General features: G+C 54.3%; 1 protein-coding gene across 2 annotated transcripts in view; it reads right to left on the minus strand.

Moving 5' to 3' along the window:
• Window positions 1-24,345, minus strand: part of SMOC2 (SPARC related modular calcium binding 2) — a 150,213-nt gene that overhangs the window by 26,240 nt on the left and 99,628 nt on the right. For both annotated transcript variants that reach the window (XM_080806245.1, XM_080806244.1), the window contains exons 8-9: window positions 19,142-19,328; window positions 12,719-12,801 (exon numbers count right to left, since the gene is read on the minus strand). In XM_080806245.1, the coding sequence (XP_080662371.1) occupies window positions 12,719-12,801; window positions 19,142-19,328 (270 nt within the window). The remainder of the gene's footprint in view (window positions 1-12,718; window positions 12,802-19,141; window positions 19,329-24,345) is intronic.

Here is a 24,345-nt window from a genome sequence, read left to right on the forward strand (position 1 = left end):
CTGCGCCCACGAGCTGGCGTCCCCGACTGGGGAGCTGCAGGGGGTGGGCTGCTGCATCTTGCGGTGGGAAGGGGGGTTGGCACGCGGGTCACAGTCACCTGCCCTGGGGCCCGTGGCCATGAAGGGCTCAGCTCTCAGCCTGCCTTTGTTGGATGTACTCCCTCGACACTCAAAGGGAAAGGGAGCTTCCTGGGAGGGGGCACATGAAACCGAGTGGCAAACGTAGGGCCAGCTCATTGCTTCCTATGCATTGAGTCTGCGCCATTTACTTTTAAGAGGTAAAGAAGAAAGAGCAGGAAAAATACAACCACAAACACAAATGCCATGATGAAAGGAAACTAGAAGCCCGATAATACAGATGAGAGCAGGACTCTAATTCAAGAGGCACCCCACACTGGCTGTGTGACCTTGCACAAGTCACCTGACCTCTCTGGATCTCAAGGTCCTCACCTCAGAGCAGAGCCTGGATTGTGCTAGCATCCCATAACCTCTGCTGGGCGGAACCCGAATGGGCATGAGGAAAAGTGGGTCTCCTGGTCTACGACCCTCCAAGACCATCCTTCCAAATAAGCCAGAGTTAAGGCTAGATCCCAGCTCACGCAAAGACACTTAGCATTCTGGGTGGCCTGGGAGTCCCAGGTATCTTGCTATCTCCTGCAGCAAACCCTACACAGGAGCCCCAGAGAAGCTAAGTGGGAGGACTGGGGGGAAAGTTCAAATCATTTGCATTGATTTTGGTAAACTGAGCTTCATTCACATCGGACAAAAAATTGGTGTTTGTAGGAGTTGTGGTGGTGGTGATAGTGATGGTGCTGATGATGGTGTTCATGATGTTGATGGTGGTGACAATGGCAATGATGATGACGGTGGTGATGATGATGATAGTGATGATAATGGTGATGATGGTGATGACAGTGATGATGGTGGTGATAGTGATAATGGTGGTGATGATGGTGATGGTGATGATGGTGGTGATGGTGATGATAGTAGTGGTGGTGCTGGTGGTGGTGATGATGGTGATGGTGGTGATGGTGGTGCTGGTGGTGGTGATGGTGATGTTGATGGTGGTGACGGTAATGGTTGTGGTGATGATGGTGGTGATGGTGATGATGGGGGGATGATGGTGATGGTGGTTATGGTCATGATAGTATTGGTGATAGTGATGATGGTGATGGTGATGGTGATGGTGATGGTGATGGTGATGGTGGTGGTGATGATGAGGGGATGATGGCAGTATATGTGTGTTCCGTGCTGTGGGACAACAACTTTATTATAGTTTTATTTTGGTTCCTTTAATAATGAATCACACAAGGCATTCACTGCCGCCCACCTTATCCTAGTGCCATATCACAGAGGATCTTGTCCCAGTAAGATTCTTGCAAATACGTGTGTGTGAGTGTGTGTGTGTCGCTGAGTGGCTGCACGTGGGCGAGGTTTGGTGCTCATGGGTCACTGCTGAGGTTCTCGCTCTACAGATTCAGGTACGTCATGACACTGTGCTCATCTACGAAGCACAGACTCATGTGGCCTTTCCTCACGGGCCGTTGTGATGACTGCGTGAATGAATACGTGTGCAGTGTCTGCGCTGACGTCCTCCGGGTTCTCAGCCAACCTCCACGAGCACAAGTGCTGCTCGGTTCCCGGTGCCTTTGCTCCTCTGTCTTAGGTACCTCCGACTCACCAGCCACAGCCCTGTCAGTGATTTTTTTAAATAAAAAATTAATTCTGCGAAACTCGTCCAGGATAGAGTCCAAATTCCTTAATAGGACCTGATCTGAATCCTGCCAAACCTCTAGCCTCTTTCTCCTTTTAGAGTATCACATGGTGACCTCGGTTGGCTTCACAAACCCCGCTTCTCTGGCTTCGTGTATTTAAGGAATCCTATAGGAACGCCCCAGTTGGAAGAGCCAGCGGATCATGAAAGGCTCATTGAATCCGTATTCATTTATGCAAAAATTGAGCTCAGTCACTGTCCAGATGTTCACGCTGTGAAAATGAAAACCTTGCCTCTAGAGAAGGGCTTCCAAAAAGATGGGCCTTCCAGGGTTTACGAAGGCTGGCTGCCAGCACGCTCCTTCTTGCACAGAACCCGAGCGGTTCCTGCGTTCTGGACTTGTGCTGTGCTCAGAGGGGAGGGAAGCGCTCTCACGAGCCCTGGAATAATGGCCCTCCACATCCAACGTCCCTCTTTATGGACCACGTGTCCCAGGTGCAACAGCATCTGCTTCCCCCGTAAGACATTTTGTACATCAGCTGCTCCTCAAGAAGGAGACCGTGCAGAGGCGTTGACGTCAGAAACACGACCATAACGCGGAAAGGACTTGGAGTTAATGGTGGGAACACAAGGACTGCGGTCATAGCTCTACTCTGGCTCGGCTCCCTTGTGACAGGGTAACCAGCTCCCTTCTACCGCGTTGAGGTAAAGTGGTCAGAAGTCAGGCACAAGTCGACTCTAGGCCTGGTGTGTTATGGGAAAATAGCATGTGCCAGAGGAGTTGGTTCACTTCACAATAAAGAGTAATGTCAATAAATGACTAGAAGAAGAGGGGAGGGTCACAGGGAACGGGGATATGCACAGGTATCTATTTGTCTGACGCCTATTTTATTCCTCCCTTTGCCTCAAAAATAATTTCTCCGTTAGAGAAATTACAAAGGTGGTTATTCCCTTGCGTTTGAATAAACAAATTTACCTCATATAAGTAACAAGGGGTTATTACAAATATTGACTTCAACAGGACTTCTAAGTGCCCATCAAAGGATGCTACCAAGAGTGATATTTTATAGCAGAAGATGCATGTTTTTCTGGAGATTAAAAAAAATTCAGAAATCTAGGACTTCCTGAAGTTAAGGAACCTCTGATGACAAGGCCATTCTGTGTCGGATTGTGAGGTGTCCGGCTCTGAGCAGGAGAGGTACCTCAGTTCCCCTGCTGGAAACAGGGCATTACACACTGCAAAGATGTTCCTTAATTTAATAAACAAAAATGCAGAGAAAAGACAGGATGAGAACCCAAAGTTTTAAACTAGTCTGCTGGGAATCACTCTCAAAAAAAGCATCTCAGGCATTTCTAGAAGTTACCTAACAACCAAGGGACAGACCATTTATCCTTTTCTGTCAGACGGAGAAACCATTGATTTTTGTGAGAAGTTGTTCTTGATTTGACAAGTCAGGAGAGAGCTAAGAATAAAATTAAATCATCGTGTCAGGGAAAACATTCTAGAAGTTTCCATGGCCTGCTGTTACTCATTACAAAAGAGGTTTTGAAAGTTTCCTACCCTCGCTGGTCATCGGGGAGCGTCCAAGTAGCCGGACACGGGTCTTATGTATCTGAGCGCTGTGGTCTTGGTTTGTCCACTGAAATTCTTGAAGAATTAAGTTTCCAGGAAGATCGTAGCTCCATTGCTACCATCAGCCGTGCCATTTGCACTCGTTGGGCCTGAATTCTGAAAGTCATCACCTGTGTTCTGGCCAGTCTCCAGCTGGGACTGGATTCTGCCTGTGTCCATTCCCCTCACGACGGCTCAGAGAGAAGCGATTTTTCACTCTGACCCCCCGGCCCTGCTCCGTGTCGGCGCGATGACGCTCCCCAGAGGGTCCTGACTCGGGCGGCGCTACCTGGGCAAGGGCGACGTGTTCTTGACCTTGGCCCAGAACCTGGAACAGAGCTTTTAAGGAGGATTCCATGACATTTTCAGGCATTAAGGGGAAATTTTATCATGCACCAATCTATCTCCTTAATTTTCCTAATTGTGTATAATGTTGCTGTCTTGTTTAAGAGCATCGGTCGGGGAACCATAAAACTGCGATCTTGGCTCCCAGAGCTTAGAGACTTTGGTGTAAGTGTCTCTGTGTCCCCAGATTCCGGCCCGGGGCCATCTGCACAACAGGGTTGCCACCCACAAACATTTGCTCACAAAGCTAGCAAAGAAAGGAATTCTCAGTTATAACAACAATATAAAACAGAGAAGGCCCAGCACCGCTTTGGGGCTCTGACTGTTCTGGGTTTAGACCAGGAGAACCAGGAAGATAAGGAGAAGAGTGTGGAAGACGTGACAAAGGGCCGCGTGGAAGACGGCCGAGTCGAAGGCGCCCGCACCGCTTCCCCGGTGAAGAGGGACGGACAGGAGCCCACGGCAGCCCCTTTATTCCAGGCCCGCGTGCCTCGTGCCCCTGAACCCGGCCTCGCCGAGCCCGTAGCTGGTCTAGGAAGTGAGACCCATGGGAAGAATGATCAGGACGCACTCAGGAAGGGGGTGCGGGGACCAGCCCTGGTGGCCGGCCGTTTCCACGACGGGACTCAGACGTGAGTGGACGTGACGGGATGCAGGGCACAGAAGAGCCCGGCTGCGGCTGCGGTACAAGGGATTCTCCAGCCACAGCCGATGCCGGCTCATACCGCGGACGGGACACGGGGACAGCCTGGCGGCAGACACGGGCACCGAGACCCCACGTTGGGCCCGCGTCACGTCCCATAGCAGATTACTGAAAGGAGTGTCAGAGCAGCCCTGTGATCGGGTCCTGGCAGAGGCCAGGCAAATCCAGATGAGCTACGAGGGACGCCAGTGAGCTGTAAGCCGGTTAAAACAAATTTGTTTTTTCCAGGGTACCCTACACTTGGAAGGTTTTTAAAGTGGTTGTTTGGGACAAAACTACTTATCATAGGACAGCAGTTGAATTTAAACTACTTAATGGTGTTTGAGAACAGAGTGTCCTCCCCACTCACTCCTACTGTCTCTGAAATAGAGCTCACGCCGTTAGTCAAGTCGGCAGACGCTGTCCCATGATTAATGCGCGTCTAACCCTACTCCCTCTCCCTTCTGCAGAATCAGGGCTTTCAAAGGAGCAGAGGCCAAACCGACCAGGAGCGTGTGGACTAGTGTCATCGATGGGATTCCCCACCATTTTAAAGAACTTGTTTAAACTGGGTTAAAGCTCAGATTCCTTCTGGAAGAAGCGGGGGGAGCCAATCCGCGGGCATCTGTGTGAGCAGGTGCGCCCTGAGCATTGCCACGGCGGCAGGGGTGGGTCCACGGCCTCTCGGGGCTCGGCTGCGGCGGCAAACACCTAGATGTTCCAAAACGAAGGCACTTACTATGCGATCATGCTGGGGAGTGAGAAGTCAGCTCAGACACTAAGCTTTAGAAATTTAAAACTTAAAAAAAAAAAAAAAAGCGACCCTATCTTTCTAACCACGCGTCTGGTAGACAACCCTGAACTGCGTCCACATCTTCTCTCTCCCTCAGTGTGGTCTCCCGAACCCACTACTGCCACTGTCACTCCTGACTCCGGCTCCTCGGGACCCGACGCGGGATAAGGCGTGTCCACACGGGTCACACCCAGCGCCCTGGCAGGGCCGGGCGCAAACCTGAGAACGTGGGGCCTCGACTTCAAAGCCCACGCTGGAGCGTGAGTTGGCCGCAGCGGGTGCTAAAACCAAGGCAGACGGGGACGGCGGCCGGGCTGCTCCCAGGAGGCCGGACTTGCTGCTCACGAAACTCCCCCACACATACGCACGCCCCGACCAGGGGGGCCGGGAAACTGTCCCTCTTCTCGGACGGGAGAGACAGATGTCAGATGACCTGCTCCCTGAGGGGCCGCATTTCCCTGACAGCCACAGTGTGGACACCAGGTGACGGCCAGCCCCTGTGACACAGCGGAGGGCAGCCCCTCGACGTCATGCGTCGGCTTCGGGACACACAGGCCTCCCTTTCCGGAGCAGAGGCTTCAGTGGGATGGTGACACGGGGCTCTCGGTGGAGAGCACAGGGAAGGGTCTCGCCTCTGGGACGTGCGGGCTACCGTCGGGTCGCGAGGGGCCGCGTCTCCAGCAGCAGTGCACGGTAGGTCCGTGTCCTCCTTGTCCCCACAGCAGCTGGGTGACCCAGGGAGAGGAGCCCCACAGGGAGGCCACTCGGAGGCCTGACCAGGGAAGGACGCCGAGGGCCGCGCACGAGACGCGAGGGGACACGCCGTGGAAAACAAGGGACACATCCAGGTAGCTGCGAGGCTCGCGACAAGAGCGACCGTGGCTTCTAACCACGAGTCCTAAATGTCCACCTGGAAGGATGGGAAGGACACGGCCTCCTCGGCCTCCCGCATGCCGTGACTCCACGTCTGTGCACAGGTTTGCACGAGCTAGACCTTTCCAGGTGCTGCGGGCGCGGCCGGGCCCCCAGGAAGCCCCTTTCCACGCTCCGTGCCTTAGAGGAGGAGGGACGTTAACGCTCACATTTTCTCACTCAGCTGTGGACGTATTAATAAATGGAGGAAGTGCCCGGCACCTCCCTGCAAGTAACTTCACATTTCCAGCCGACCTTTGTGAGTCTTTCCTCTGCGTGTTAAGCCTGAAAAAAAATTTTAAAAAGCCTTTGCTTCCCTCACTTGTCTTTATTTGTTCTTATTTACTGCGAATGAGTCATTCCCACAATGTTCCACCGAGCGCCCTCCAGTTTCTCCTCGTCCTCTTAAAAATGGAGGAAAAATATCAACGGAACTAAATAAATGCTCTAATAAAAATCTCACCGAGAGTTCTGCCAAGAGCGGCACAGTTAGGACCGGGGAGTCCGTGCCTCGCACATGCCTCCTGCCACGTCCCGCATCCCATCTGCTCTCCTGCGGAACAGCCCGAGCAGCCCACTGGACACGCGCCCGCGAGGCTTCGTGGAAATGTCGCTTTCAGGAAACACCGGCCTGCGACGCCGGCATCCCTAACCGGAGGCGATCTGCCGACGGCGAGACAGGAAGAAGGAGACACGTGTCCCTGCTGCCCGGCGTGGGTGGGCAGCGGGCTCGCCGGCGGACATGGAGGCCACGCGGGCCACGCCCGCCGAGCAGGAGCTCCTAAGACAAGTGAGTTTTGCTTGGGGAACGCTCAAAACTGCTTCCACACAGATTAACGGTAATGGCTTCTTTATACCACTGAGACTCACAGAAGATCTCGCCGGGACGTCCTGCTTTCAGGTAACAGACAAAGCTGAACTAAGTAAAGGTCTCACTGAGGACATGTCCCCGTGTCTTCCAGGACCTTGTGGGTAGTTCCCTGAACACATCTGCGAGCTGGACGCAGCGTCTTCCAGGCCCTTCCCCCCGGCCCCCCGACCCTTGTCCCGGGATCCCCACCTCACCGAGCCTTTAGGATGGAAAATCTCCATGTGATTTTCACGGAGCTCTCACTCACGGGACCCTCTCCTAAACCGGATTTAAGGCCCATTTCTTCATCATACATCCTACAAAATGCAATTTGCTCTTAAAGATTTAATAACCCTTTTTGCCTACAAGTTTCGTTTCACGTTTAACCCTCAAGCTCACTGATCAGAAGCCAAATACAGCAGCTGTAGTCTCTCTCCCACGTGTTGGGACTCACTCCTCAGCACAGCCAGAAATGCAAACCCAGACTTCGCCCCTGAGGTGACAAGCACAGACGGCTCGCCGTGAGGCCACCAGACAGCTCTCTGCAGAACGACGAGGTCCTGTCTCCCACACAGTGCCCCGCTCTGTCCCGACCCGGGCTCTCGGCAGCCGCGTGGGAGGAACCCCCCCGAGCGGCGACTGAGCGTGGACAGCGCTGGGCAGACGAGCCCCCACAGACACGGGACCCCAAGCTCGCCGCGTATGCACGGGTGGAGGGCTGCCCGTCCAAAGTCAGACTCTGTTTCAGCTGACACTGGGGAGACGCAGGTCTCTGAATTCAGTATTTGATCCGGCAAGAAGTCATAGAATTTGGTGTTTTTAATGGGTGAACTGTTGACGACTCCTACTATCTTTGAAAGAGCCTTGAAGGCTGTGAGGTCCCCGGGGGGGAGAAGTGAACCCGGGGGTTTCCTGGGGTCCTGCAGCACCTGCGCTGGTGCGAGGCTCAGGGTCCGGCTGCCCCCCCGCTCGTGGAGTACGGCCCCCACAGCACTGTGCTCCCTTCGGGGTGCCACCGGCCCGCACATCACCCCGCTCGCCGCGTCAGAGTCACCGTCTGTCGCAAACACGAGCCCAGAACTGCCGACTACACTCTCTCTGCCGGGCTTTTCTTCCCCGTGACTTACTTACTTTGTACCGGAAATCTGTGCCTCTTCACCCCTTTATCTACTTCCCCCGTCCCCACTCACCCCTGCTCTGTGGACCAGGTCACTCTCTGTAGTCAAGTCTGTTTCTTTCTTTGTCTCTTCTTTGGTCTGTTGCTTAAATCACACGTAGGAGTAAAATCTCACGGTGTTCGTCATTCTCTGACCTCTTTCACTTAACATCGTAAATACATAAAGAACTTCTACAAGTCGACACCCGAAGAACAAGTGATGTGGTTGAAAACGGGCAACGACCTGAGCAGACCTGTTTCCAAGAAGACCCGCAGACGGCCAGCACACACGGAAGGGCGCTCCCACGCTGGCGAGGACACGGAGAAAGGGAGGCTCGTGCCCTGCGCGTGGGAAGGCAGGCTGGGGCGGCCGCTCTGGGGAACAGCATGGAGGCGCCTCGCAGAGTTGAAACAAGAGCTGCCCTACGACCCAGGAATCGCACTGCTGCGTGTTTACCAGACACAATGAAAACACTAAAACCTTAATTCCAAGAGATACAGCCCCCCCCCGGTGTTTACAGCAGCATTATCTGTAAGAGTCGAGACGGGGCGCAGCCCAAGGGTCCATCCGCAGCCGAGTGGACGAGGGGCAAACACGCGGGCAAACACGCTCACACACACGGAGTGCAGCGTCACTCGGCCGCAGAAAGGATGATCTCTTGCCATTGGCAACACAGACCGACCCAGAGAGAATCACCACCTTTAGAAAAGTAGCTGCAGCCGTGCTCAGGGTGAGGCGAGGGTCCCTGTATGCTTCCTCAGAAAATCACAGCTCACTTCGAAAAAAATTAGAACAGAGCAAAAGTATTACTTAAAAAAATGCAGGGATGCTTTCAGGGTTTCTAACTGAATCCAAGCTTCCGTTATGCCCACAATCACGGGAGGGGCCTCAAGAGGGGTTCTTGTGTCTGCAGACTGGAAGGGGGGCCGGGCGTGGGCAGGTGTCCCCCTCAGTTGGCTTCTGCCCCCTGTGCCTCCCGTGCCTGCTGTCCACGCGTGTGTGACCACTGGGGGCCGTAAGGGCCACAGGGGGAGTCTGTCGGTCTCGTCCACAGGCTGCAGGTGCTGCCTAGAACAGAGAAGGAGACGTGCCCTTCCTCCTTTCTCCTGGTGGCGCTCGGAGGCCCAGCAGGAATGACGGGCTCTTAGCCATCAGGCCATGCTCCCGCCATGGGAGACCCCCAGGTGTCAGGGACTCGTGCCGCCCACCCTTCCAATCAGCAAAGCCACCCACAGATGCTAAAGCCACAGTATCACTCAGTGCAGAACAGCCCAAGGCTCTGAGCAGGAAAGCATCGCGGCCGAGTGTCCTTCACGGACATACTCTTTCCGGCGTGCTCCGAGCTGCACCAGCTGGCCAGGCTCTGATGGCTCGGCCCCACCTCTCGGAGGCCACAAAGGTGTGTGACACCTGCTCACAGCCCGTGGACCCTGGATGCCTCCGGGACACATACAGAGGCCATGCCCAGTGGACAAGAGCGCAGGAGAGCCTCCCTAGAAAGCTACACCCTGGCGGCCACATGGGGCCAGTGGGCCAGTGAAGGACCAGTCCCAGGGAAAGGGGCCCCAGCAGGCCTGGGCACGGAGAGTCAAATCTGTCTCCCACACCCCCACAGAGCTGAGGGCCCTCGGGAGACCAGGGGCTGGAGCGCCTGGGCCGGGCGTAGGAAGAGACGTGAGGGAGATACACCAGGATAGATGAACCAACGCACACTTGTAGACGCGAAAGGCATTCCCTGATGCCTTTGTCGGGGTGCCTGGGGGGCTCAGTCATTGGGCCTCTGCCTTCAGCTCAGGTCACGATCCCTGGGTCCGGGGATCGAGGCCCGCATCGGGCTCATTGCTGGGCGGGGAGCCTGCTTCCCCCTCTGCCCCTCCCCCGCTCGTGCTCTGTCTCTCAAATAAATAAAAATAAAACATTTAAAATGTCTACCGCACTAGGTTTTTCTGTCGAGACACAATGACAGGCCCTGTAAGGAAAGTTATGGAATCAAAGCGCCCAAATAATGACCCAGGTCTCAACAGGGGACCCATGAGGCCGTATGTCCACCTCCCTCCACGGTGAGAGGCCGCGCATCCCCGGGTGAGCCGGGGAAGGTCCTAACTACCCCAGAGACGTGGCAGTAAGCGTCCGGCGGTCAACAAACGCTCGGAACACGTGGGCCGCGTGTGAGCGAGTTACCAGCTCGGCTGGGAAAGTGAAGCACCCTCGCCGGCTGGGACGTAGCCCCTGAAAATGAACACCACACCTTTTAAGAAGAAAACTCGTCTGCCTAAATGTGGCTCGCGTGTGTGTCCGAGTGGCCCCGGTGCTGGCAACAGCTTCCTCCTTCCCCAAGAACAGTCTTACCCTGGAGTCATTCCAAGACCCACTTGTTTTTTCCCTAATAAGGATAATTATCTCCAAAAAATCAAAATGATGAAGTAGTCATGAGCGGTACAAAGCTGACCATGACACAGTTTGTGTAAAGAGCGGCTTGTGTGCCTGGAGGCTCTGGTTTTCATTTAAGGTGTGGACGAGGAGGGCCATCTCTGCCGGGACGGCCCAACGATCCCGCCCCGTCTGGGCCGAGGGGGCGGCGTCCCAGCCCCGGAGACGCGTCCTCACCGCCAGCTCGCGACTCCGCCGGCCACACTCTGACCGCGGACCAGCCGACAAGACACCCCTCGCGCTCCTCAGCGGGATGAGCAGCTGCTCCCAAGGTCCAAGCGATCATTCCCGTCTTTAAATCAAGGGCCCGTCTGGTATTTAATGGGCTCGAGTCCCCATGAGAAGAGCTTCTAGTAGGCCCGCCCCGGCTAGGAGGAAACGGAGAACCGTCTCTGGTCACGGCGCCTTTTACTAATGAGCAACGCTAGACTGGACGCGCGGAGACGGACCGGCTCTCGTAGCGAGTGTGCGAACCACACACTGCCCGAGCCGAAAGCGGCGGAGTGAGTCCGTCCTCCCAAAAAGGAAACCCCGCAGAGTCGTGGACCCGTGGAGCCAAAGGCGGACTGACGTTCGCGCGACACGACTAAGACCAGCTACAAACCAGCAGGCGCCCGCTGAGGGCTCTCGGTGCGCCGAGCACCTGCTAGAGCCGTCATTTCCTGGAAGAAAAACCCTGCCCACCCCTGACGAGGCCCGACATCAGAGGCGAGAGATCACACCAGGCGATGGAGGGAGGGAACTCGCTCTGGCCCGGGAGCGTCCGGGAGCAGTTCAGCGGTTGGTCGAGCTCCTTCCAAGGGTCACACACCATGAATACAAAAGGTGCTTTATAGGAATCTGCACGGGGTTCTGCGGGTGCTCCTCGATGGTCTCTCTCCTCTCTCCCCGTCCCAGGACGCAGGAAGGAGCCTGACCCGTGAGACACAGAGCGCACTGACCACACAGAGAGAAACACGGTGTGAAGAACCACGAAAATCAAAAATCGCAGGCTCCTTGAGCCTGCGTCAAAAGGAAGTCGCTGGGGAGACCCGCGCCGGAGACGGCTCCGCACACGCACATCCCAGCAGCCGCAAAGGGCGGCGGGTACAGTCATCCTCAGGGAGGAACGCAGCCTCCCCTCCCTCCCCCCGTCTTAGCCACTCCCATTCCCACCATTGCTGAACAGATCGAGGCATGCCTGGGTGCTATTCTAGCTGTTTCTATCCTCGTTCACACACAAGAAAACACCTTTACTCAGAATTTAAAATCCTTTTTACCGACACAAGCACAAATACAGCAAGAACCACACTGTTCTCAGCGGAGTTTATCCGGACTTGCTCTAAGACCGGGATCAAACATGTGTTCTGAGCTAAGACATTAGAGAACGGTTTGCACGGTCTCTAAGGCCTTGGTTAAACACACCCAATCTGGAGATATTTAAAAGAAAAAAAGAGAACCAAAAGGACATAAATAGTGAGCAGCTTTGAAGCCTCTTACACGCGCCATCAAATTCATGCCACAAGGTCAGAGCTGTGTCTTTAACTCTTGATCTCACTCGATGAGCCAAACTGTGCGACCCTCGCCCGCCAGGCCACCGTGTCCTCGCTGCCACTCTTAACCCCGCGTACGTTCCCGGAGGGACGCGGGTCCGCCAAAGGCTTCAGGTTAACTACTTCTGGTGTATCATAAACACTTATGTGCTTTTTGATGAAAGACAGCAACCGTAAAAGATCTTCTGTGAACATATTTTTAATAATTATAAGATGAAACTCGCTGCCTCTGTTTAATTTGAAATACTTCTTTGTAATTAAATTCACTTGATGCAAAGACTGAGCTCATGTTTTATTCAAACCTAAACTTCAGCTTCTTGAATGGTTGATTCAATTCAAAAGGAATGCCCGAAAATGACATTTGAGTCCCTGCTTTCATGTAGGGAAAAGAATTAAAGGATCCCTTTGGTTCAGAAGCTCGGATTTTAGGGGACAGAGTTTGCTGCTCGGAAGGCCGGCTCTGGGACTGGCCCTGAGCGTCACTGGCTGTAGGAGAAGCAGACGCGCACGTGCCCTAGGCGTGCTCCCTGGGGCCCCGCACGTCTGCCGACCGCAGGCCCCTGGGGAGGAGGGTCCCCGGCCCACTGCTCTGAGGCCCCCACACGTGCCTGGTGGGAACAGAGCTGCAGAAATTCTTTCTCGTTCTAAACCTGCCAGAAAGCGCACAGTGCCGGTAGACGGCTCGACTCACCTTGGAGCTGGCGGCCTTTGTACAAATCCCTCGTTCTGGCTGGGTGAGCCCGGGCCGTGTTGTCGCATTTTGGCTGTTCGTACCTGGGGAACGGGGGAGAACAGGAAAACAGCTTTGACACTTGGAAGAGGACGGTGTCTTCTGTTTCTCAGGTGCTCGTGCACAGACACCTGCCGTCGGCCCACAGCCCATCTGTGGCATCGACCTCTCCTGATTTATGACTGTTGATGACCTTTGTGACAATTTGCCATAATAAGCTTATTTTTCAGTCCATAGGAAGAAGCACAGGGCATAAGGCTCTGCATCTCCCTCCAGTTTCTGGAACAAATCTTACGCAGGGGCTGCCGAACGCCACCACCTGCTCACCACCACCTGCTCCGGGATTTGACGTGGTTCAGAGGGGACGGGCCGGGGGCAGAGGAGGCTGCAGGTGTGGCCCGGGGAAGAAGGGAGAGTCCCAGAAAGAACCGCAGACGCTTCCACGTACGCATGACGGAAAGACCAGCCACGTCCTAATCCGACTCACGAAGGTACAAAACGCTGTTCCTGTGTTAATGGGAAGGGAGGGGGAGGGAAAGGGAGGGGAGGGGAGGAGAGAGAGAGAGAGAGAGAACCACGTGGCACCGACAGCGAGTGAACAGAAACTGCCGAGAAGTCCTGACAGGTGGGTCCTGATGCGGGAGCAGGAGGCGTGGGTGCTGCTGACCCTCCCCCGAGAGGGGCATCGTGGTGATTCCGGAGCTGACGGGCGGCAGGGCCCCTGTCCCTGACGGGTTTCCCGCGCAGGCGCAGGGCAGCAGCTGGCCAGGCTCCAGGGGGTGCTCGTGGGCCGCTCCTCAGGGACGCCCGTGGTCTGGGCACTGGATACCACAGACGGGGGAGCCCGGGGTCATGGGGAGAAACCCCGGCCACTGGGGACACTGAGAGAGAACCCGCCACCCCCCACGCCTCATGTAGTTAAAGGGTGGACAGTGTGAGCCAGTGGGCAGGGGTGCGGGTGGAGGTCCTGGACTGAAGGTTGCGGATTTCCAGGAACTAGACAGATTCCCTGGCTTCTCACCATCCGTTCCGCCTCCTCTTCCTCTCTCACTCCCCAAGAAAGGGATGGGAGCTCACATTTACTTCATAGGGGTCGTTCCAGATTCTTATTTTTTCTTACTTTTGTTTTTCCATCAGAGGAAATAAAAGAGAATGAAATGTCTCCCCGACGGACACACTTTAAGTGTCCTTGCCTTGGTGGCCAGTCCCGCAGGGCCGACCGGGTGTGGGTGAAACCAAGGCACCCCTCCCGACCCTCCCACCCAGAATGGCCTCTTTGATGATAGAGATTGTGACACCCACTCCCACAAGCGCAATACGTCTTTATGAAATGCGGTTTTTGAAATTAAAGAGTCCCTGACACACTCGGCAAGTAGTTAAGCTATCACATTTTAACCAAAAGCCATTAACTCATGTTCTTGTGAAATGCAGTGGGGTTCTGTACAGACGGCAGACGAACCACAGTCGTGAAAATGCGAGCAAGGGGAGAGGGGACCCACGTCTCAGCCAGGGGGACTCCACTCCCTCCCAGCATCATAGCAGGGAGATGAGAGCCAAACATTTGCCAAGAGGGAATGAGCAGAAGCAGCCAGCCCGTGGGGAGGTCACCCCCGTTTTCACAGACACATGCTAAATTTGGAGAACTCTCACAATTTCAGGTTCTGGGTCAGTGTCTGGGGGGGTTGGAATGGGTTGGAATTGACACCTACATTAGGAGTGACATCTTCACAGCTGATGGCCCGTCAAAGGTGAGCCGTGAAAAGACAAGCACATGTGTTCCAGCTCCTGATGGATGAGCTGGAAACTCAGGGCCCGGCCGCTCCTGGGGACATCCTGCTCCTAGGAACACCCACACGCACCTTGGGGACGCTCACGGGCTGCTCTGTTGGGTCAGAAGCTGAACGAGCAATAGGGACTCTGTGCGGAGCCTCCGGAGCGCCAGAAGTCGGTGCCGGCTCCGTCACGCGGGCGGCAAGAGGCCGCATCGCCTCCAAAGCCCCGCTCTGGTCTCTAGCTCTGCAGCAACCCAGAAGCTAGCCACACTGGTCATTCTGGTTGTGTTCCGAATTTGACCTGGATGTGTCTTAAAAATCCTAGCATTTTGCTGATGTAAAAAAATGTATATTTAAATGCCAGTATTCGGCCTCTTTTAAAGAATATTGGGAAATGTCCTGACCTGCAGAACTGGCAATCTCCAGAAATAGAATTAATGCCTTTGAAGTCCCGAAAAAAATTCAAATTCAGGGTTGACATCCATCACATTCTTTTCAATAGTGTTGAACTTATTTGTATGGAAAAAAAAAAGAACACCTCTTCCTTCACCACATGCTTGCCCATCAGAGAGCAGGCTTTCTGCCGGGGGAAACGTGATTTCATGCTCACGCGGCCACGTGCACTCGGCCACTGAGAGACGGTCCCGGAAGTCCAGGGACAGGGACGACGGCAGACGGGTGAACCCGTCATCAGCTGTGACGATGCTGAAAGGGGAGCGTCTCCACCCTGGAGCTAACGCACTCGCTGGCGGTCAGCCCGCCACGCTCCCTCTGACAGCCTGGCCAGCTCTCCCCGCCGCGCAGCCGTGGCCAGGGTGGGACCTGCCCCTCTCCTCCCAGAGCCTATCCTGCCACACGTGGTATGGGCTCAGGCAGGTGCCCGGGCTCCAGCCCACAGGCAATCTGCACGTGTAGCCCAAATGTCAGTTCTGACACGGAAAAGCAGGAGGACCGGGAAGCGCTCTGCACCCGGACCAACTCACACTTCCACCCAGATGATCATCCCTAGACGATCAGGTTAGAAACTCTGTTAGAAGGAGGCAGCCGTCTGCCCCGGCAGGCAAACCACGTAGGCTTGTCGTCCTCAGCACAGCCTACAACAGAATCCATGCGTTTTACCGTTCTTGCTTGGTGACACGAGGAAAAGGAAGCCGGCTTATGACAATGCTTCTTATGTTTATGGCTTCTTTCTGTCCTGGATTTTTAAATTATTCTTCCCCATCAGCCAATACAAATGGAAAGGATAACTGAGGGAGAAAACCCGAATCGTCTACCCAAATGTTAAGACAGATCCATGAAGCATCTCCCTGGAATGGATTATTTCAGAAAATCATAAGAAAGGGGCCCAAACACGCCTGGGCATTGACACAGGAACGCGGAGGACTTCCCCGATGATGCTGGTCAGTCACGGAGGGAACCGCGGCGCTGGCGGGGCTGCCGGTGCTGGCGGGGCTGCCGGTGCCGGCCAGCAGTTTACCAGATGTCCCTTCATGTTGGTCATTTTGACTGATTTCCCAACATCCACGTCCCCCTAGAGATCAGTTTAAACTAGTTTTTCCTGCTAGTGACGGGCTTAGCCATGGTCACTTGATCCAATTCTGGCCAACAATCCATGCACTAACTTCGCTAGGGGACTTGGAGGGAGGGTGGGTTGGCTTCCTGAGAAAGACAGAGATGGGCGGTGTATCTCCCGAACGCTGCGGTGTCCGGATGAGAGGCTCGGATCCTCACAGCCCCCTGGCACCATGAGAAGAGTCCAAGGGCAAAGACAACTGTGTCCTCACTGACGTCAAGAATCCCAGCGTCAACCGAAAAGGAGCTTTCTCCGCCTCTGTAATTCTTACCTGAGGTGAAGTAGCCCCTTGTTTATGCCCACTTGTCAGAGTGACCACTGTTAGACACGAAACATGTCCTAATTGATACACCTTCGCTTTGGGTCCGAACAACTGGATGCTGGCTCCGGGACCTCCTCTGTGCAGGGCAGCGCCCACTCCCTCCATCTGGACTGCGCCCCCGCATCCGTCTGTCAGATCAACCCCCAGCATCTTCGGGACTTGACTCCAACATCCGCTTTCCATGACGTATCCCCCGCCATTCAGGGCAAGTTGAAGCCCCCCCCAACCCCGCCGCCCCGCACGCCGCCCCGCATGCCCTCTCCGCTTCCTGGCTCGTTCTCCTCCAGAGCACTGGGCGTTCGCTGGCACATTTCCTGACATTCGGTGCAACGACCTCTCTGCTTTGCCTAAAGTCCGTCTCCGTCCGTTGGAACAGAAGCCCCGTGGAAGCACGAGTTTTGTGCATTTTGTTTCTGGTACATTCCTCACCCCTAGAACAGCATGCGCGACAGGGAGGGCACTGGGATGGTGGCCTGTCCCAGGTCTGCTGCCAAAGGATGGGAACCCTCCTCCATGAACAGTAGGCCTGGGCTGGGGGTGACAGGCTGAGCCTTCCAGGGAGGGGGGACCCCCAGAAGGCCTACGGGGAAGGCTTTCCTTGCTGTCAGGAGGAAGCCCCAACTATGCTGGATGATGCTTCTAGACACTCTGTCAGGGACAAGTCACAAAGCAACCCCGTGAGTGAAGGCGTCAGAGCAGCGAGAACAACAACAGACGCTCGTTAAAGCCCTTGAACTGCCGAGACGGTCCGGACTTCCCTTCACCTCTGAGGGGTGTGAGCTGCTACGATTTGATGCTGTCGGGGTGTGAGGTCTCCCTTGTGCTGCAGCAGAAGCGCTGCCGCTCGCTCCTCTCCTGATACTCCCCAAGCAGGAGAGAAAGTCCCTGAGAGAGGAGACCTGCTCTGTGGGTCAGCGCCCTTTCCCCAGCACTTGGGATAGTGACGGGCTGTCGCCGACCATCAGCATCTGAGATGGATGGAAGGGAGGGAGGGAGGGTTGGTGGATGGATGGATGGATGGGAGGACAGACGGATGGACAGGTGGATGGGAGGACAGATGGGAGGACAGATAGAAGGGAGGACGGATGGGAGGACGGATGGGAGGACAGACGGATAGATAGATGGGAGGACAGATGGGAGGACAGAAGGATGGGAGGACGGATGGGAGGACAGACAGATAGATAGACAGATGGGAGGATGGATGGGAGGATAGACGGATGGGAGGATGGATGGGAGAACAGATGGATAGACAGACAGATGGGAGGACGGATGGGAGGACAGACGGATAGACAGACAGATGGGAGGATGGATGGGAGGACAGACGGATGGGAGGACGGATGGGAGAACAGATGGATAGACAGACAGATGGGAGGACGGATGGGAGGACAGACGGATAGACAGACAGATGGGAGGATGGATGGGAGGACAGACAGATGGGAGGACGGATGGGAGGACAGACCGATGGACAGATGGATGGGAAGACGGATGGGAGGACAAATGGATAGACAGACGGATGGGAGGATGGATGGGAGGACAGACGGATGGACAGACGGATGGGAGGACGGATGGGAGGACAGACAGATGGACAGACGGATGGGAGGATGGATGGGAGGACGGACGGGAGGACAGACGGATGGGAGGACGGATGGGAGGACAGACGGATGGACAGATGGATGGGAGGACGAATGGGAGGACAGATGGATGGACAGATGGATGGGAGGACGAATGGGAGGACAGACGGATGGGAGGACGGGTGGGAGGATGGACGGATGGGAGGACGGGTGGGAGGATGGACGGATGGACAGACGGATGGGAGGACGGATGGGAGGACAGACAGATGAGAGGACGGGTGGGAGGACGGACAGATGGACAGACGGATGGGATGACGGAAAGATGGAGTGTTTCCTCCTTGAAATAACTCATGGTCATACTTGAAAAGTTGGGGGAAATAATTTAGGAAGTGTCAAAATGCCTGTGTCTAGGTCCTAGAAAAGAAATCAGTGGCTAAATTTGATAACTTTTGAGAAGAATATTTTTGTAACTTACAAATTGTTTTTCTATAAATCTATGGACATTCAAGATCACTTGATATAACAAAGAATGGCAAACACATCTTCAATTGTGTTTTTACAGATTCCGTGAGAAGTTTGTGCGCCTCGGGTGTGGTCCCGCAACCGTCGCCCAGACTCACGGAACAGGAGTGAGTGCGGTTTCTGTATCTCAGAGCCCGGCACAGCGATTGCCGCTCTGGCCTTTAGCGCACCGTCCTTGTCTTCATGCTATAGAAAGTGCTCCTGGGAGATCGGTTCTTTCAGACTGGGAAGTGCGTGGCTCCCTTTGCCAGAACCAGAAGCCCGCAGAAGCTCCCGGTGCCACCTGAGCGCCCGCCACGCCAGATCCCAGAGCCCGTTTCCACAGTCCCAGCCTGCGTCCGTATCGACGGAAGCAAACGTTGCGTAAAGAGCTCAGCCTCCGCAGCCGCCTGCTGTCATCCACACAGGCAGCTCCTGGCGGCCGTCCCCGAGATGCTTTCCTCCGGCTTCCGACGGCCGGAGCCCTCGGCTTCCGCAGGCGGCCCAGACAGGGAAGCGAGCGCAAGGCGGGAACAGTCGGGCAACCAGGCAAGGTCTGGCCGCCGGCGTCCACGTTGGAGGCCCCATGGGGGCTTGTCCCCACCCCCGTCTCCTCCCTCCCTTGGCCCACGGGCGCAGCTTTACCTGGTGGACGTTCCGGGGATTGGGCGTCCGGTGTCCACCAGGACGCACCAGCAGTAGCCAGTTGAGGGATGGCACTGCACCGGCTTGTAGAGGCCGCCGTGGGCGCACTCGGGGATCACCACGTTGTCGCTCTCAGGACGCCTGGCCTCCTCCAGGGCCGACTGCTGCTCCTGGTCACACGAGGACACTGGGGGAAGAAAGACAGGGGTGTGAGCGTACACCACGTAGGCAGCCCCATGCAGAGTCCCTGAGGGTACGCCCGGAGAGCTGCAGGGAACGGGGCGGGAAGGAGCTGGGGCTGGCCCGTCGGGGGGCAGACAGATCAGGAGAGAGTTGGGGCGCGGCGGGCCCACGTGCCCCCGGGAGCCCTCCTGTCAGAGGCGGGCAGTTCTGGACGCACGACAGGACTACGGGCAAAGCTGGACATCAGCCTGTGCCAGGTTTCAGTCTGGGGTGTAAGCACCAAGGCCATTTGTAAGTATTTTCTAACATTTTTTACAATCTGTGCTGGACCTAGAATCATGTTCTACTTCTTTCAATATTGTACCACTTTTATTTGCTGAAGCAAAGGGAGCGAACGTCTATGTGCCTGGCTTATTGGCTAGCACAGTGGAACCCCGTCTCGGCCCGTGGTGAGCCCAGGGCCACTCGGCAGAATGCGTGTACGCAGAACAATGAATCCTAGAAATGACAGTGGAAACGCCTGCTGTTAAGGGTGAGAGAGACACAGTGCAACAGTAACAGTTACACGGACTCTCACGTAACAAAACAGCTGCTGTTTAGAGTTTTGCTCTGCTTGAACTGCCCTTAGTCATTTCATGGGTTTTCTCATTTAGCCACTGGGTAGATGAGAAAACAGAGGAACGCACAAGTCACACAGGGAATGCCACGCAGCTGGAAAGGGGCCGCCCCAGAGCGCGGATCCAGACCGTCGGACTCAGAAGCCCGTGGTCTGATCGCGCGGCCAGCCTGCGCCCCACGGCCTCTGGGCAGATGGGAATCTCACGCCATCTGTGTCGCACTGATTTAAATAAGCCAACCGCAAAACCATATGGGGTTCCTCAAAAGTTAAATTCAGAACTACCCAGCCCAGCAATTGCCCTTCTCGGTGTTTACCCAAAGAATATGAAAACACTAATTCAAGGACACCTGCCCCCCGATGTTTATAGCAGTGTTATCGACAATAACCGAACTACGGAGAGACCCCAGTGTGCATCGACTGATGAATGGATAAAGAAGGCATGGTGTACACACAACGGAATATTATCTGGCCATAAAGAAGAATGGAATCCTTTCGCTGTATCTGCGATAATGTGGATGGACCTAGAAAGTATGATGTTACATGAAAGAAGTCAGTCAGAGAAAGGCAAACACCATATGAGCTCACTCATATGTGGAATTTAAGAAACAAATGAACATAGTGGGAAGAGAGAGAGAGAGAGAAACTGAGATGCCGACTCGTAACCCCAGAGAGCACAGCAATGGTCCCAGAGAGGAGGGGGTGGGGGATGGAGGAAACGGGTGATGGGGATGAAGGAGGGCCCTTGCGATAGGCACCGGTGACGAATGGAAGTGCTGAATCCCTATATGCTACACCCGAACCTAATATTACACTGTACGCTAGTTAACTGGAATTTAAATTAAAATTTGGAGGAAAAAAAGAAAAAAAGTCAGCCCGTCTCTTCATGCATTCGCACTCCAGTATCCCAACAAAGTGAGTCCTGTCCGCTCAGTAGTCCTCAGATGGTAATGAATTTGAGTCAAATAAAGTAAAGCATGGAGAAGAACTTTATCCTTCATTATCAAGTCACACGTGGTTTAAAATATAATTTAGAAGAGAGTCAGTTATCATATGGTTTCACTTACTTGTGGAACATAACGAATAACATGGAGGACATGGGGAGATGGAGAGGAGAAGGGAGTTGGGGGAAATCGGAGGGGGAGACGAACCATGAGAGACTGTGGACTCTGAGAAACAATCGAGGGTTTCGAAGGTGCGGGGGTGGGAGGGTGGGGGAACCAGGGGGTGGGTCTTGGGGAGGGCACGGATTGCATGGAGCACTGGGTGTGGTGCAAAGACCATGAATACGGTTACGCTGAGAAGAAATCTTTTAAAAATTAAAAAATAAATATTCAGCCTATTTCAAATATTCCTCTTCTGGATCCTTCTAGCCTAAATACATGACAGTAAAAATGAACAGTGGCCAATTAAATCCCCTTTCTCACCCATTTTAAAGAAAATGTGGGCACGTGTCTGAGATTCATCTGTGGAAGGGGCTCCTCTAGGTGCTTGAGGTCAGCGTGGCCTCTGGACCCCTGAGCAGGAAGGTGGAGGAACAAGCGTCGGCCGCACGACCCTCACCCGGGGGGGCTTGAGGTCAAGGTCAATCACAGAGCTGCAGCGTCTCGGAGGCGGGTGGGGTGGGGGCCTCCCAGCTGCAGAGGAGCCGCCGGGACCCGAGCCCCGCGTTCCGGTCAAGCACGCGGCTGACGGCAGAGCAGCACCCCCCCCCCCCCCGGGCCCACACGCCCAGGAGCGCACCTGCCCTCACAAGAAGCTGCTCTGGCGTCGGAAATGACACTCTTCTGCTTTCAGGCTTCTCCTTGCAGAGGAAAATAAAATAAAATACTGCACTGAGCGAATATATTTTGATTAGAAATCTCTATAGCACTTTTCTGCTTCTGAAGTGTTCTCTGTGAGCTCTGCCTGGGTCCCCTTAGGAGCCACTTAGTTACCATTCTGTGACTGTAGCTGTGACATCAGACAGCTGGAGCCCACCGGGACGCTGAGAAAGAGCGTGTTCCCGCATGGGGGCCGAGAGGCGGGAGGTGCACCGCACGGCTGTGGGGGACGGGCACCTACCGCGGGCCCGGCCCACGGGCGGGAGTCCGCGAGGAGCGTCTCTGTGGACCATGTTTCAGAAGACGTAGCTGTGATCGCCGCTCCTCCCCCAGGGCCAGGAGAGCACCCGGCCCACGTCAGGTCCTCAGGAGGGTGCTCTTTAGGGAACGAACCACGGGTATGGTGATAATAGCTGGAAAACTACTTGGATTTTAGCCTCTGCGTGTACTATAGGATGATAATCATCCATGGAATTTTGTGATTTGTCCTTACTGACATAACCAAATGCTATTAGATTTTTTAAACCATATACGTTTCCGTATATGTACTAGAAAAACCTAGAAGTGTTGCCTCTCAGATCTTTCTCCGTGCTCCTACCCAAAAACGATTCCCGCAGCTCCCTAGACTGAACACGGCCTCCCAAAACCACAGAGGAGCCAGACTGCAGTGCGACTAATTACCGTATCGGTCCAGAACCATGTTTTGTACGATAATCACGGAACCCACGAATCACTCAAATGTCACAGCAGGTGGCAAAATCATTTTCATGGATAAGAGGAGAAGGAAGACATCGGCCCTCGGGTTCACAGAGCGGCTTGTGCTCCTAGCGGTGGGCACTCTGGTCGCCGTGCAGAAAGCCTGGTATGGAGACCCGTCCCAGCGGCGGGTCTCCGGACCGGTACCGAACAGCTGGTGTGCCCGAGGCCGGCCCACAGGGTCCTGTGCTGGGTCCCGTCATGCCCACTGGGGTGCTGTCTGCCTGACACGTGAACACTGAGGACGTTGGTCTATGGTCTCGGGTCGTGCGGACCACGGACCCGCTCCGGGCCCCCAGGGAGCCGCTGTCTGAGCGGCTGTGAGGCCTCCAAGTATTTCCAGTAAATTCCCTGTAGCCTTAGTTACCCAGAATCAGATTTTTCTGTCTCTAAGTTAAGAACTTAAACAATAAAGTTCTGATCCTTGAACAGTCTGACCTCAGGTTGGCATTTAGTTTTGATTTCTGATGTAACAGTGATGATCGGTGCATCTGACACACCCTGGTTGAAGACCTTCTCTGCATCAGGCGCCATTCCAGAACCCACGCGGGCCACTTCTAAGTACACAAGAACAATTCGTGGCCACCCCGTGTCTGATACCCCCACCACCTGATTCTTTTAAAATTTCAATTTGTTCCTTTAGAGTTCTGTCCTATTCTGTATACTCTAGATTTTGCTCATCAAATACACAGATACAGAAATAAAATCCAGCATGCATTACATGGTCATCGTAAAGCCGCTTTCACTCCAAGTTGGAAATTGTCAAGAAGAAAGCGACAGTGATTTGATTTCTTAATGTCTTGCCCAGGACATCCCCGGAGATCACGGGAAGTCACCAAGGAAACAGAGTTGAGCCGCATCTCAGTGGCAACTAGGTGTTCCTTTGCAGAAACCCACAGTGTAGTTAGCCCAAGATAGATGGACTTTCTTCTGGGGGAGAATTTTCTAGCACACTCACCCCCTCAGGAAACACACCGTTCACTGTAGCAACCCCTTGGATCCCTTTTGGAAATTTTATTAGTGAACAGAATTTATGGTGTGTTTCTCTGGACACCAAATACTTTTCATGCTCCATCCAAGGACACATTGTATCTATACGAATGGTTCCGGGAAATTCCTGAAATGTCCCTTTTGAGTATTTCATTTAATATTTGCAGATTCATTATAAGCAAAATAAGATTGACTAAGTCAACAATCTCTTATAATTTGCCAAGAACATTGTAAAATACAGAAGATATTAGAGGTGAGTCAGAAGAAATTCCATGCTGGTTTGCATAAACATCTTGGTTGGTTAGAAATGTTAACACAAGCAATTTTATTTGGTAAATCTGGTTCCACATGGGGAATTCAAACTTAGGGAAATGCAGTTATGTTTTCTGTCTATGTTTTCTTTAGACAAACTCCTGACAGACTCTGGGAACAGGGGCTGAACAGAAGCACGGTTTCTGCGTTGGAAAGTGCCCCCCCACCAACTAAGACGGCCTCAGTGCAGGGCACCTGACCACAGGTTCCACAACAGCTCATGCTGGGGACACAAGAAGGTGGCACAATCACCCCTTGTTCCATGAGGGACATCAGGCACTTACAAATGGAGGCAAATGGGGAACAAAGCGACATAAGCCATATTTCATCACAATTCTGGAAGCTTTCGATCACAGAGACACCACAGAGCATGGCTTCGAAAGGGACCCAAAGAGACAGGCCTTGAGGAAGGGCCAGAAACATGGCGATAAGTCCCCACAAAGCATTAGAAAAGGACGCAGGGAAGAAGGACCTTTTCTGGAGAGAACAGAACAGCGAGGATGGAAACAAGGAAGCTCGGAAGG

This window comes from Martes martes, assembly GCF_963455335.1.
Source record: "Martes martes genome assembly, chromosome: 6".
Classification (NCBI taxonomy): Eukaryota; Metazoa; Chordata; class Mammalia; order Carnivora; family Mustelidae; genus Martes; species Martes martes.